Source organism: Hyperoodon ampullatus (genome assembly GCF_949752795.1).
Source record: "Hyperoodon ampullatus genome assembly, chromosome: 18".
NCBI classification, from domain to species: domain Eukaryota; kingdom Metazoa; phylum Chordata; class Mammalia; order Artiodactyla; family Ziphiidae; genus Hyperoodon; species Hyperoodon ampullatus.
In genome coordinates, this window is record NC_136931.1 from 31,598,207 (window position 1) to 31,613,782 (window position 15,576).

At 36.9% G+C, this 15,576-nt stretch overlaps 2 protein-coding genes across 5 annotated transcripts in view; one reads left to right on the forward strand and one right to left on the reverse strand.

Moving 5' to 3' along the window:
• The window catches only part of RPGRIP1L (RPGRIP1 like), a gene marked incomplete at both ends in the record, with an annotated part of 94,413 nt that overhangs the window by 50,351 nt on the left and 28,486 nt on the right, over nucleotides 1–15,576 (forward strand). The window contains 6 exons of one of the 4 annotated variants that reach the window (XM_079723141.1): nucleotides 2,812–3,190; nucleotides 6,387–6,577; nucleotides 6,691–6,771; nucleotides 8,047–8,154; nucleotides 8,583–8,745; nucleotides 10,116–10,189. In XM_079723141.1, the coding sequence (XP_079579267.1) occupies nucleotides 2,812–3,190; nucleotides 6,387–6,577; nucleotides 6,691–6,771; nucleotides 8,047–8,154; nucleotides 8,583–8,745; nucleotides 10,116–10,189 (996 nt within the window). The remainder of the gene's footprint in view (nucleotides 1–2,811; nucleotides 3,191–6,386; nucleotides 6,578–6,690; nucleotides 6,772–8,046; nucleotides 8,155–8,582; nucleotides 8,746–10,115; nucleotides 10,190–15,576) is intronic. The other 3 variants (XM_079723142.1, XM_079723143.1, XM_079723144.1) reach the window with 3 other exon arrangements.
• HNRNPA1L3 (heterogeneous nuclear ribonucleoprotein A1 like 3) lies at nucleotides 1,414–2,376 on the reverse strand (the record flags this gene model as incomplete). Its single annotated transcript, XM_079723156.1, has 1 exon — nucleotides 1,414–2,376. The coding sequence occupies one exon, from the start codon at nucleotides 2,374–2,376 to the stop codon at nucleotides 1,414–1,416; it is 963 nt and encodes a 320-aa protein (XP_079579282.1).

Consider the following 15,576-nt stretch of genomic DNA (forward strand, 5'->3'; position numbering starts at 1 on the left):
CAGAACACACTTTGGGAAACACTGTTATGGAAAAGGGAATTAGAGAAACCACATGATTTATTAATTTTTGTGGTTTAAAGAGTTTTAGACTCCCAGTTTATGGGTTGAATGAGTCATTTACTGTTGGAATTTCAGCTTTTGTGTGTAGACACGGGGGGAGAAACGGAGGGGGTACTTTCTAAGTCCTTCCACTCAGTCTTCTATAGCCGGATGCAAACGAGCCCTGGGAAAGCAGTGTTGTGATTCCCTTCTCAGATTTCCCCTCTTCACACCACCAGATGTCTCCACCAAGGAGATTATGACTTCGGTTCTGTTTTCCTTCTCCAGTAAACTTCTCTAGCATCAAAAGTTCCAGATGTTCAATCCAGATTCAAAAATGCAGTGAAAGAGGGGTCCCTGTATGGAAGGTAGAGAATTATCTAACACCACAAGGCACAGCAACACTACATTCTTTGTCCCAGATCACATCAGCTATGGAAGGCTTAGCAGTTAGTCAATGCGGGTGTTTGCTAGAATACTTGTGCACTGACTGCCTGAGTAATAGTCCCAAAAAGGGCCATAGAGTAGTTTCTGACCCTGCCTGACAACTCCCTTTGCTCATCTCTCTTCTGAAATGTCCTTCCAATCCAAGGTTTTACCCCTCCAATGTTTATCTCTCACTCTGTTTTCTTGTTCCTTGGCCTCAGGTATCTGCTTCCCCAGATCACATTGGTTCAGGATGAGGGCCAACCCAAATATAACAAAATCATCTCTGTGGGTGGGTACCATCAAATTCATTGGTTTCTCACTTAAGAATGTGATATGATCAGAATAACTGGAATGGTTGAAGGAGTAGCTCCTTTTGTTTTTTAAAGACACTTTTATTCAGCATCATGATCAGACTATTACATTTAGCAATCAACAGCATGGGTGCAAAAAAAAAAAATCTACATTAAAACCCTTTGTTGGGGGGCTTCCGTGGTGGTGCAGTGGTTGGGAGTCTGCCTGCCAATGCAGGGGACACGGGTTCGTGCCCCGGTCCAGGGAGATCCCGCATGCCGCGGAGTGGCTGGGCCCGTGAGCCATGGCCACTGGGCCTGCGCATCCGGAGCTTGTGCTCCGCAGCGGAAGAGGCCACAGCAGTGAGAGGCCCACATACCGCAAAAAGAAACAAACAAAAAAACCCTTTGTTGGAATGCTTTACACTTGCCACAGAACAGAAACTAAAAGAACCTGTTATACAATTAGTCACAAATACAGTCCCTGAGTTTTTTTGCCCATACACATGAGTATTGTCTAAAACATGTCTTCTTTGTAGCATCTAGACCCTGCCACCACTGTGCTTGGCTAAGTTCACAAATCTGTTGTAACCTGTAGCTTCCCTGTCACTTCTCTGGCTCTCCCCTCCTGCTAAGCTTTGTTTCCTGGCAGTAATTAAAACCTTCTGCCACTGCCATAGCTCCTGCTGCTGCTGGAACCACCATAGCTACCTTGGTTTCGTGGTTTGGCACAGTATTGGCCTCCACCACCATAGGGGCCAGAACTTCTGCCTCCAAAGTTTCCTCCTTTCATGGGCCCAATATTTGAAGATTGATTGTTGTAACTGCCAAAATCGTCGTAGCTTCCACCACCTCCAAAATGGCTTCCATCGTTACCAAACCCATTATAGCCATCCCCACTGCCACCATATCCACCACCACCGCGGCTGCCACCAAAGCCACCTCGGCCACTGAAGTTTCCTCCACGACCAAAGGCGTCATTCCCACCAAAACCCCCTCCACGACCACCACCAAAGTTTCCACAACCACTTCGACCTCTTTGGCTGGATGAAGCACCAGCCATCTGTTGCTTAGGTAGGACTTTCCTTACTTCACAGTTGTGGCCATTCACAGTGTGGTATTCCTGAATGACAGGCTTGTCTACGGAGTAATACTCATCAAAGGTTATGAAAGCAAAGCCTCTCTTTTTGCCACTACCTCGGTCAGTCATGACTTCAGTCACTTCAGTTTTCCCGTACTGTTCAAAATAATCTCTTAGGTGATGTTCTTCAGTGTCTTCTTTAATGCCACCAACAAAAATCTTTGTCACAGTTAAGTGGGCACCAGGTCTTTGAGAATCGTCTCTGGAGACGGCCCTCTTTGGTTCCCCAACTCTTCCATCCACCTCGTGTGGCCTTGTCTTCATGGCCGCATCCACCTTCTCCACAGTGGCATATGTGACAACCCCGAAGCCTCTGGAGCGCCTGGTGTTTGGATCCCTCGTTACCACATAGTCTGTGAGCGCTCCCCGTTGCTCACAATGGCTCCTCAGACTGTCATCGGTTGTTTCAAAGCTCAAACCTCCGATGAAGAGCTTCCGCAGCTGTTCGGGCTCTCTGGGAGACTCTGACTTAGACATGACGGCAGTGGAGAGGGGAGACATCAATGATGCTTACCTGGCGGCGTCCACGGGCAGACAGGAAGGAGTAGCTCTTAATAAAATTGTGAACTAGGGGACACTTGTCTTGGACCTAACTGCTCACTTTACCTGTTAATTATTAAATAGAATTAAAGAACATCAGATTAACTATTTTCTTGGCTTTATTTGGTTTTAACAGCAATCTCTACATGTATGCTCAGTCTTCTATATTTGCTGCTAATAGCATCCGTACATACGTTCTAAAGAATATTGGTCTTAAATAAGAGTCCGGAGGCTTTTACTGGGAAATTCACTTTGAAGTGAAAAATCTGCCACATTTTGTCCATCTACAAAATTATTTTGTTTGGGGGTTGGCAGCTGTTGTTTACTTTTCACTGTATTATCACTATGATGTAAATATGTATGTTTTTCCAGTTAAGTCAGCAAGCACCCAAAACTGCTCAGCTCGGTTCTACTGATTCCACAGATGGCAACTTAAATGAACTTCATGTTACAGTAAGATGCTGCAGCCGCCTGCAGTCCCGAGCAAGCCACCTTCAGCCACACCCATATGTTGTGTACAAGTTTTCTGACTTTGCAGACCATGACACAGCCATCATTCCCAGTAGCAGTGATCCACAGTTCGATGATCATATGTGTTTCCCAGTGCCAATGAATATGGATTTGGATCGATACCTTAAGTCAGAGTCTCTGAGTTTTTATGTGTTTGATGATAGTGATACCCAGGAGGATATTTACATAGGAAAAGTCGATGTGCCTCTGATTTCATTGGCACATGACAGGTGTATTTCAGGTAAGCCTATTTCTTGAGTCCATGAAATTGTTTTAAAAAAAAAAACCACCACCTAAATTATACCTCAGTGTTATGGATATGATCTGTTTGTAACAATCTTCCTAACCTTCTCAGATAATCTTAAACTTTGGGCCCATAATATTATATTGTTTTAGTTATTTTCATAGTAGTTGTTCCAGGGATTACAGTATGCACCTCAGCTTGCCACAGTCAAACTTAATGCTAATAACTCCATTAAAATTTAGAAAGTCTGCTCCGGTATAATTCCATTCTCTCCCCCCTCCTGTGTGATATTGTTGTCATATATATGTACATAGTATGCCTGTATATGTTATAAACCCAACAGTACAGTGTTATAATTATTGCTTTATATAACTTTGTCCTTTAAGAGAAGGGAGAATATATATAATTATAGGAGACTTTTATATTAACTTACATATTTACCATCTCTGGTATTCTTTATTTCCTCATTTGGATTTGAGTTACTGTCTGGTGTCATTTTCTTACTCCATATAGCTCTATTTCCTCCCCCTCATTTGTGTTATTATTTCATATATTTTTTTATCTTTACATGTTATAAGTCCAGGATTGTAATTTTATAATTATTGTTTTATGCAGTTTTTAAATCAGTTAAGAGGAAAAACATATTTATACTGTGTTTTATAATTACCTATGTAATTACCTTTATTCACATCTGTTCCTTCATGTTGATTTGAGTAACCATCTGGTGTCACTTGCTTTTAGCCTGAAGAAACTCTTTCAATATGTCTTGTAAGTCAGGTCTGCTGGCAATGAATTCACTTAATCATTGTTATTTGGGAATGTCTTTATCTTTTAGCTTTTATTTTCTGAAGGATAGTGTTGCTGGATATCATATTCTTAGTTGTCAGGTTTATTTTCTTTAAGCACTTTGAGTACATCAGACAGTTGATTCTGGCATCTGTTGTTTCTAATGAGAAATCATCTGTTAATCTTATTATGGTTCCCTTCTACATGATACAGTTTTCAAGATTTTTTTTTTTTTTTGGCTTTTGACAATTCAACTCTATAATGTGTTTAGGTGTGGATCCCTTTGTGCTTATTCTACTTGGAATCTTTTGAGCTTCTTTATGTATAGAGTACTGTTTTGCAGTAACATAACAAATTTGGGGAGTTTTATGCCCTTACTTCTTCAGTTATTTTTTCTCTCCTTTCTTCCCCTTCTTAGATTCCCATTACACATATGTTCATATGTTTAATGGTGTCCTACAGGTCTCTGAGGCTCTGTTGATTTTTTTTCATTTTTTCTCTTCAGATTGGATAATCACTGTTGATCAATCTTCAAGTTCATTGATTCTTTCTTCTGCAGCTCATATCTCCTACTCAGCCCCTCTATTAAATTTTTTCATTTCAGTAATTATACTAGCTCCAGAATTCCTTTTTAACTGTCTCTTTTTTATTGAGATATAGTTGATGTATATTATATGTTATAGGTATACAACATAGTGATTTGTAATTTTTAAGGGTTATACTCCATTTATAGTTATTATAAAATATTGGCTATATTCCCTGTGTTGTACAATATATTCTAGTTCTCTTTTTTTATAATTTCTATCTCTTTATTATATTCTCTGTTTTATAAGTCATTGTCATCACACTTTCCTTTAATTCTTTAAATATGGTTTCTTTTAGCTCTTTGAACATATTTATAATAGCTGCTCTGAGGTCTTTGTCTCCTAAGTCTAACATCTGGATGCCCTCAGAAAGTATCTGTGGATGACATTTTGTCTCCTGTTTCTTTGCATATCTCATGAATTTTTGTTCTTGTTTAAAATTGGACATTTAGGACACTATATTGTAGCATCTCTAGATTCCAGCCCTCCACAGGGTTGCTGTTGCTGTTGTTGTTTGGTGACTTGCCTGGACTACTTCTGTAGTCTTTTTCCCTCACTATAGCCACTGATGTCTCTGCTAAGTTTTTGTTTGCTTGTTTTATTCTTGTTTTAATTTTAAGCCTGAACGTAGTTTAGTGGTCAGCCAGTGGTTGTTGAGAGTTGTGTTTAAACAGCTTGAGCTGGCAGGCTTCCACCCTTTGCCTATGGATCAGCGTATGGCTTGGGTAATGCATTCAAAGTTCAGACAGTCTACAAGTCTCACATTCAGCCAGGGACAAGTAGCGTACTAGTGTCTTTTCTGACTCCCACTGTCTTTACTGAGGTTCAGTAGATTTTCTTAAATAAATGCCTCTTAATTTGTTGTATACCTTTGATCAGTTTCCAGAGTTCTTAAATGATTATTTCTGTTCATTTTATCCAGTGTTATCATTGCTTTTTGTGGAATATATTTACTGATCTCTTCACTGAGCCATTCTGTAAGTCTCACCTGTGCCTGTAGTAGAAGTTTCTCACCTCCCTATATTCCACCTGTGTCCTTTTTGCTACCTAAAGTCTAGAGTTGTTTAGTTTTTTCTTTCCTAGCCAGCCATTAAAAGAAGTGTCAAACACTTGAGAACCAAGTAATGGATACCCATAAACAAAAGTTATGCTTGAAATATAGGTTTGTTTTTTTCATGTCAGGGATTTTCATACTGAAAACTCTAGTATGATGATTAAAATTTGTGACTCAATATTATGTATTCAGCTAGGTGATACTTTTTGTTACTGCTATATGTTTTGGGTGGTTTGTTTATTTTATGGACATTTTTTGCTGTGCTACTATTAATTTGGAATAATTTAACAAATCCCAGTAAAATGTATTTAAAATTAGAACTATGTAGTAATATAAAGACTCCTTAGGATACATAAATTATTTGAAATTTTGAAGTTTTAATATATTTTTCTACAGACACACAAGAATATCAAGTCAAAATGAAGCTTGTTATCTGAGCTATAACCCAGATAATATCTTAGAGGAAGGCTAAGAATTCTGAAGAATCTCTGAATTTAATTTCAGTGAATTAAAATATTTATAAGTCAATTATCTCATCTTTGAATTAATATTATCTTTGAGGCCTTAACTTCTGAAAGCAGTCTGCTTGAGAGATGAACCTATCATAGATCCTTTTGTCTTATTTTGTTCTCTTAAGTCATTTGACTTGTGAGTAAAAGCCAGACTTATTTTTAATAAGTTGTGGGTAGTTCTTTTTGCCCTTCTTTAATTTTTATGGTAATAAAACTTCACTCTAGCATTAATTAAAATTCTTTTTGTAATTTGACAGGAATATTTGAGTTAACAGATCATAAAAAGCATCCTGCAGGAAGCATCCATGTTATATTGAAATGGAAATTTGCTTACCGTCCACCAAGTGGATCCATAACAACTGAAGACTTAGGGAATTTCAAACACAAAGAAGAGTCTGAAGTTGTCCAAAGACTACCTCCAACATCCTCTGTTAGCACACTAGTTGTAGTGAGTAACAGTGACTTTGAATTTCCTATAAAAGTAAATAGCCACATAAAAGAGAAAAAAAAATCTGAAAGGTTTGTTCATCATTCTCAGTTTGACATATTGGTTTATCTTAGGCACCAACACCTAAACCAAGACATTTAACACCTAAAGATAAGAAGGTATCTTTTGTGGATATCACACCACATCAGCGTTCTGTAAGTAGTAAACACTCAAAATACTAACTTTTTTTTCCCATAACAAATATTCGGAATAAATGACATAGTATACCCTCCCTGATTTAAATGGAAACAGATAAATAAAATACTTCTTCCCTTAAAATGTTACCTTTGTAATTTGGCACTGTGTGTAAGTGTTAAATGTTCTTACTCTTTGATCTGAACCCTCCTTTGGCCCCATATCTCTCTCCAGATACTGCCCGAATCCTCTGCCCCCATTTACCATAAAGCAAAACAGAACAAAACTCTTCAAAAAGTTGTCTTAATTCCATCTTCCTTTCCTCATACTGTTCCTTGCTCACACTAGTAAAACTTTTCCTCCTTAAAGCCACTCTTGCTAAGGTCACAATGACTTTCACTTGGCCACTTTTCACAGTGGCCAATTCTCAGTCTCCATCTTAATCTCCCAGTAACCTTTGACACAATGGAATACTTGCTCCTTTTACTCTTGGCCTCTGGGATACCATGCCTTCCTAGTTTTCCTCCAATTTAGGCAGTTATTCTTCTCATTCTCCTGGACCATAACTCTAAATGTTGAAGTACCTCAGCAGTCAAACTTCAGACCTAGACCTCTTCTCTTCTCGATCTGTATCTAAGTAAAGAGATCTTATCCAAAAAAACAAACAAGCAAATGAACAAACATAACAAAACAGAAACAGAGTTACAGATAGAAAGAACAAATGTGGTTGCCAGAGGAGAGAGGGGTAGGTGGGGGAGAAACAAATAGATGAAAGAGGAAAGGAGATACAAACTTCCAGTTGTAAAATAAATGGGTCACAGGTATGAAATGTACAATGTGAGGAATATAGTCAGTAACTATGTAGTATCTTTGTATGGTGACATATCATAACTAGACTTATTGTAATGATCATTTTGAAATGTAAAGAAATAGAGAATCACTGTGTCATGTAACAGGAACTAACATAGTGTTGTAAGTCAATTATACTTCAAAACCAAACAAATTCATAGAAAAAGAGATTAGATTTCTGGATAGCAGAAGCAGGGGATGGAGGAGGGACAACTGGATGAAGGTGGTCAAAAGGTACAAACTTCCAGTTATAAGATAAATAAGTACTAGGGATGTCATGTCCAACATGATAAGTATAATTAACACTACTATATTTTATATATGAAAGTTATTAAGAGAGTAAATCCTAAGTGTGCATGTGCATGCGCATGTGTGTGTGAAAACTTATCATGATTTGGGATTTAATAATAAATACAAAATAACATACATGCATGTTTTCACATTAATGTAAGGAGACCTGTACTCCTCCTGAAGATACGAAGGAAATTTCACCAGAAGTGGAACATACGCCAGAAATAGAAATTAATATGCCAACTGTTTCACATATTCCTGAGGTATGTGTTTGTATTAAAATTATTTTGAAAGGTTTGTTTTTTAAAGACTTTGCATTGACATGGATCAAGAAATCATATCGTTGATTCTATTTTTATATATGACTTCCTTGAAATAGAAATGTCAAAAATATGACAAGTATAACGGTTACAATTAAGCAGACATTAGTAGGTAGTAAATACATATGTGAATTAAAGTATAATGTAAAATTCATCTTGAGATTAATGCTTTTTTATTCTTAGTTTATAATCACATTTTAATTTATCTGCATATTTTCATTTATACAGCTTAAGTGATTATTTTCTAATGACTCATATATATAGTGCATGTAGTGCATATTCACGTGCTTAATTATCATTCAAGTGCTTCAGCAAGAATGCTATAAATGTGATCTAAGCAATAATATATCAGCGTGCTTTTATTTCTTCAGGTTTCTCAGGAAAGCAGTGTAGATAAGGTAAAAGAGAATACAGAGAAAGTGCAACAAGGAAAAGATGATGATGTGTCTTTACTCTCTGAGGGTCAGCTTGCAGAACGAACTTTGACTTCTTCTGAAGATGAAACAGAAATAACTGAAGAACTGGAACCAGAAGGTAACTTTCTTTTTTAAATTAACATTATTTCCTTAACTCTTTTATTTAATCTGTTAGAGCGTGCATGCCTCATAGAACATCTTCATTTAATAGTGCCTGTACTTCCTGATAGCTGTTTCTTGGCAGAAATGATGGGATATATAGGTCAGTCTGGTCAGCTGTGGTCAGGTGGAATTGTTGCATATCTTCTTATTTCAACTTGGAGCACCACAACAGAATGCAAGTATTGTGGCTGACCATGTTCCCAGTTTATATTTTAAGTGACTTTATAGCCTCTTTGGGTTCAGTACTGTTATCTGGGTTATTCTAGAGGATTTGACTTTTTAAAAATTAAAACTAAGAACTCAGACCAATAAAAGACAACGGTATCATGATTTAATTTATATAAACATTAGAAAAAGCAAACAGATTAATCTGTTGTGACAGAAAGCATTTAAATGGTTGCCTAGGGAAGGATGAACGGGAATAGAAAGGTGCAGAAGGAAAGAGATTACAAGGGGGCATGAGGAAATTTTGGGGGGTGATAGATATGTTCACTATCTTAATTGTGGTCGTGGTTTCACAGAATTACATATATGTCAAAATATATAGTTTCAGAATGTAAGTACAGATTTTGTACTTTAAATTTGTGTGGTTTATTATATGTCAGTTTACTGCAATAAAGCTGTAAAACCTTTAAAAATGTTTTTAAATAGTAGGAATAGGGGCTTCCCTGGTGGCGCAGTGGTTGAGAATCCGCCTGCCAATGCAGGACACACGGGTTCGAGCCCTGGTCTGGGAAGATCCCACATGCCAGGGAGCAGCTGGCCCCGTGAGCCACAGTTACTGAGCCTGTGCATCTGGAGCCTGTGCTCCGCAACAAGGGAGGCCGCGATAGTGAGAGGCCCGCGCACCGCGATGAGGAGTGGCCCCCACTTGCCACAACTGGAGAAAGCCCTCGCACAGAAACGAAGACCCAACACATCCATAAATAAATAAAAATAAAAATAAAAAATAAAAAAAAAACAACTTTATTAAAAACAAAATAGTAGGAATAACTTGATTTTTACACAGTAGTATTGGTTAGGCTGTTAGACATTATTACCATGTTATTCTCTTTAAAAAAATTTTTTTTTAATTTCGTACTAGAACAAGCTACATTCTTATTTCCTTTGTTTCTGCTAAAACTAAACCTGGAATTTTTCAGTCATTTTTTTCTCTTTTCTAAAATGTAATATAAATATCTTTACTGCTAAAAAAATCCAGACATGATTACCGTATTGTTCTTTTAAGGTTATCCTTGTAATGTGTGCTTATTTCTCTCCATGTCACAAGGTGCAAATATAATTGGTTTAACAGATTTAAACCAATACAATTTTATTTTTTAACAGATGAAGAAGACAGATCAGCTTCTGACAGTGATGAGTGTATTATTCCAGGTCCTATCGCCAAGACCATCAAACAGGTCAGTAACCTGATATCAACCAGAAATGTTCTGAAATAAAGCTGCTTTTCATTCATAGTTTATCAGTCTTCATATATGAAAATCTTAAGGCAGAATATTTCTGGAAAAATTTTAATGTGTTATCATAATCTTATCCAAGTAATCATCTAGTACAAGAAAATTTTATTTACACTTTCATTATGTAACAGACCATAACATGTAAGCGTTATTTTTGCTTACATGTTTAAGAGTACCTAACATCAGTAGCTTCAATAGTTACTTGCTAAAACCAGCTGACTTCTCTGACTCCTTTTCAGAACCATTATACAAAGATGTATTAAATCAAATCTGAACTTTAAAGAATTCAAAGTGTGAGATTGCATTTAAAACTATAATAACTTACATATGTGAATTCATAGACTCTTCACATGTGTAAGTTATCTAAATATGTCACTGATAAGCTATTAAAGTTATTTCATTCTGCCAAAAAATTAAACCCTTAGAAGGTAATTAATTTCATATAGGTATACTTCGCTTGTTTTGTAGCACATTGCTGAAAAGTAGTATGTAAATTGAAATTTTGAGAAGAAAATTATACTTTAATTTACATAGGAAGTGTCCCACTTACCAGAGCATTTTTCATTGTAAGGGGAGAAAAAGTTTTTATAAAGTAAATGTAAGTAAAGTGCTAGCTTTTTCTATTCATCTACATTAATTTTCCTGAAATGATTAATTGTATTCCTTTTCTATAGAATTTCTACTTTATTTTTAAGAATTGCAATACTTATTTCAACTCTTAAAATCTCACATTCTTAGCTTAATCTCTCTGCAGAACAAACCCATAAAACAGAACATTTCATTTGTCACAGATGCCTCCATAAAATAGAGAAATCCGTTGTTGCCGTGATTGACAAGTACAAGCAGATGATTATAAATATAAACAGAACAACTCATCTGTCCAAAATTTTATTATAATTATTATTATATAATTATTAGTTATAATAACATCATCTAACATATAGTGTACTGATATATGGAATCATTATTGTTCAAAATTGATAAATTAAAAAAGGAATCTTGCATATGGTTGCCTTAAGACTTAATTATAGCATTTAGTTCAATTCAGTTTAATTCGTTTGCTTTGTCAAGTCTGAAATTGTTAAATTATTTTATCAAAATAAATCAAATTATTTCAGTGAATAGAAATTCTCTACCCTCTACTGGAAATTTTTGATAATGGGAATCAATGGGAAAATGAGCCTCTTGTGTGGAATTTAGCTGTCTAGCCATTTGTATTAGTCAGTTTTCCAAAGAAACAGAACCAATAAGATATATTTATAGAGAGAGAGAGAGAAAGTTACTAAAAGGAATTGTCTCTCATGATTATGGAGAGTATGGAGTCCCAAGATCTGCAGTCTACAAGCTGGAGACCCAAGGAAGTCAATGGCTTAGTCCCAGTCTGAGTTGGAAGACCTCAGAACTAGGAGAGCCCATGGTGTGAGTTCCTGTCCGAAAGCAGGCAGGCAGGAGACCTACAAAGAGTAGATGTTTCAGTTCAGTTCAAGGGCAAGAAAAGACCAATGTCCCAGCTCGAGGCAGTCAGGCAGGAAGAGTTCCCTATTACTCAGCCTTCTTGTTCTATTCAGGTCTTCAATTAATTGGATGAGGCCCCATCCACATTAGAGAGTATAATCAGCTCTACTCAGTCTGCCAATTCAAATGTTAATCTCATCCAGAGACACCTTCACAGACTTACCCAGAATAATGTTTGACCAAATGTCTGGGTACCTCGTGGCCCAAACATGTTGACATATAAATTTAACCATCACATCATTTTACTAAGAACACTCCATTCATTACATCAAGAGTAGTAAGCCTGCAAGCTTGATTCAGATATCTCTTTCTTACATGGTTCACATTTCTTTCTCAATAGTTCTGCAAGGCTCTGCTTACTTTCATCATGATTTTTGAAAGGCTATATTGTTTAGCCTTTTGAGCATAACAATATGAGATACTGAATCAGTCCTAGGGTCTACAGGACTAGTACCAAGGGGTATATTTATCTAGCCAATCTACAAACAGCACTCATCTCTCTTGTTATAACTCAGCGATTCCCAGGGATTCACCATCTGCAGTTTGTGATCTGCAGATGGAGATCAGAAGTGATCTGCAGAAGGAGGTAGATACAGTGTTCCGGCCCTGCCCTCAGGAAACATTACATTCATTGGGAAGATGTTTTCATGAAAAAGTCAAGTAGTAATTCAGCAGTTAAATTACAATATAAAACAATGTCAGGAGATAGTACCAATGATTAATAGTCAGATATTTGAGCTAAAGAATAAAGCTGTTTGGGGCCTATCCTCCTCATTTTCCAAATGAGTAAACAGATTTTGAAATAAGGTGACTTGCTGACAATCATGCCACTAATTAAGGAAGTTCAGAGGAAGGAGAAATTTGGAGTGATTTTTCAATAGACTTCATTACGGATATGCCCACAAGCTGGCTCACCCACTCTCTTTCTCATAGTTTCGTGTCTGCTTTTTCTCATTTTAAGCTGACTTTTTCTGCTTCACTTGCTTACTACCCAAAGATAGCCACACAGAATGCCCAGCCCCAAGGAGAAGGATCTGATGAGCCACGTCTAGGCTCTGGATTGGGTCCATCTTTATCAGTTGTGCTCCTTTGACCCATTCAGCTGTGGCCAGTGACACAGTAGAAAGGAGTGTCCTGCTTTAACTGTGACAACTCAAAGATGTGGATATATGGCAGCAGGGAGAAAATCATGTGCATTTTTACTGCAGGCAGGGATGCACATTATGTTTCAGAAGTCAAGAATACACTAACTGGAGAAGCCTTTCTGTAGAAAGGGATAGAAGACTTCAGTTACAATGGTGAAGACTAAATGTTTTGGATTTTATCCAAGAGACACTAGGGAGACATTGGAACAGTTAATTTTATTTTCTAAACATTGTATTCATCATCTAAGAGTAACTTCCAAAGTATGGAGAAATGTTATCTAAATTATGTCATCTTAGACCAATGATTTTCAACTGGGGGCAATTTTGCCACCCAAGGGACATTTTGGCAATGTCTGGGGGCATTTTTGGTTGTCACACTGGGAGGGACTACTACTGGCATCTAGTGGTTAGAAGTCAGGGTTACTGCTAAACATGCTGCAAAGCATAGGACCCACGACAAAGAACTATCTGGCCTAAAATGTCAATAGTGCTGAGGTTGAGAAGTCCTATATCAGACTTCCAACAGAATCATGTATATATTGACAACATTGCCAGCATCTCAGTGCAGTTATACAGTGCTCTTAACTAAGAGTAAAGAACTTTGATTTAACCAAGAAGTTTAGTGAAAGAGCTATTATTCTAAAATATTCAATTAATTCTAATTTACACATATATTTTTCCTTTGTAGTAAACTGGGTTTTTTCCTTATTACTTCCAGAAAAGTAATTTGTGTTACTTTGCTGCAGCCTAATACAGCCTTCACTACCATTCCAAAATGTGATTTCCTATAATGGTTTTAGATGCTGTCTCAGAAGTGTGAATATCGTTTAAAGCAAGCAGCTATTTTAAGCAATGCTTTATGCCTTGGTAGCCATTAATCAGCTCCCATGTGGTTTTAAAAATTCTACTTTTAGTAGAAGGTAATGACCAGAATCTTATGTTCATAGGTGAAATTTAGTTTTGTTAAATTATATAACAAATACAGTAAAATAGTATAATCTGTAAGCACAGGAACAAAATAAGAGATCATCATAATGTTGAAATATAGCATTTTCTGGTGATTGTACCAGTTTTTCTGTGTGCTTTTGCAAATTGTTTAATATGAGTCATGGAACCTTTTTCTTTAAAGATTCCATAAGCAGTACAAAGAACTCCTGAATACGTTTCACTCACATTCATCAGTTGTTAACATTTGCTTATACTCTTTTTTTAATCATTTCTCTTCTGTCTCCTATATATGCTTATATGCAGTATGTATGCATCATAAACACACATTCTTACATACATAGTTGTAATGAATCATTTGATAGCTGCAGAGATCATGCCCCTTTACCCCTAAATACTTCAGAATAATAATACTGTAATCTAACAGTTCTTATTAAAATTTTGCCAGTTGTCCCAGTATTATCCTTTAGAGCATGTTATTAATCTGGTCCAGGATCAAATCCAGATCACACATTGCATTTAGTTTTCATTCCTCTGTAGCCTCCTTTAATGTGTAATGGTTCCTCAGCCTTCCATTGAGTTGGTCTTTCATAACATTGACATTTTTTAAGAATGCAGGCCATTTATATTGTAAAATGTCCTTCAATTGGGATTTGTGTGATTCAGTTTATTCGTTTTGGTAGGAATACTACAGGAGCAATGCTGTGTCCTTTTCAGTGCATGATACCAGGAGACACAGGATGTCATTTTATCTGATTGTTGATAGTAACTTTTAAGCACAAAAATACTTGTGGCTCATTAGTTTCTTCTTTTGTCTCCTCTTTAAGAACTGCTTCAGGTAGAAATCTCAGGACAGGAATACATAGCTTTCTTTGAAAGGGAAGGTACTACTGAGTGTCTAATATGTGCTAAGCACATGCTATGTAATATCTCCTTATAGTTCTCACAGCAATTCTTTATTCATTAGCACTTACTGTGTATCATACAAGAAACAATCCCTAGCCTCAAAAAATTCACAATCTAGGGCAAACACAGTTACAATGCAGTGGTCAGCACTAGGAGAATGGAATGCACAGCTGCTGTGGGAGCCTTCAGGAGGGGTGCCTAACTCAGCATGAGGGACCCTCATCAAGAATGGCTTCCTAGGGTCAGTGAAGCTAGAGCCAAGACTTGAAGATGATTAAGAATTAGTGGAAGCAGAGGAGGGGACATTATAGGCCAAAGAAACAAAAGCATAATAATTTGAGAGAATGTGGAGCATGGCTTGTTCTGAGAATCAGAGCGGTTTTAGGATGGGCCAAGCCTATGGCACACATGGGGAGCCCCAGGAGAATATGCTGAAAAGATAGTCATGTCCAGAGCATTGAGGCTTCTGTGTATTATCTGAGGAGGTTGAAGTCTATCCTGAAGTTCTACGAGCAGCCAGTGAGGATTTTTAAGGGTGGAGGAAGAAGATCAGTCATTCAATAAACAGGTAGTGAGCATTTTCTGTGTCCCGAGCCTTATTCTAGGGCCTGGGAACTTAGCAGTGAATAAGAGGAATAAGTCTCTTGCTCTTGTGGAGCTTGCACGCTTGAATCACATTTTAAAAGATCATGCTATCAATAATGTAAAGAATAGATTAGAGGCACAGGGACTAGTTAAAGAGTAATTAAATAACCCCACTTTGTGGTTACCTCCACTTTGTAGAAATTTTTTAAATTGCCTTTACCTATAGCTGTAATG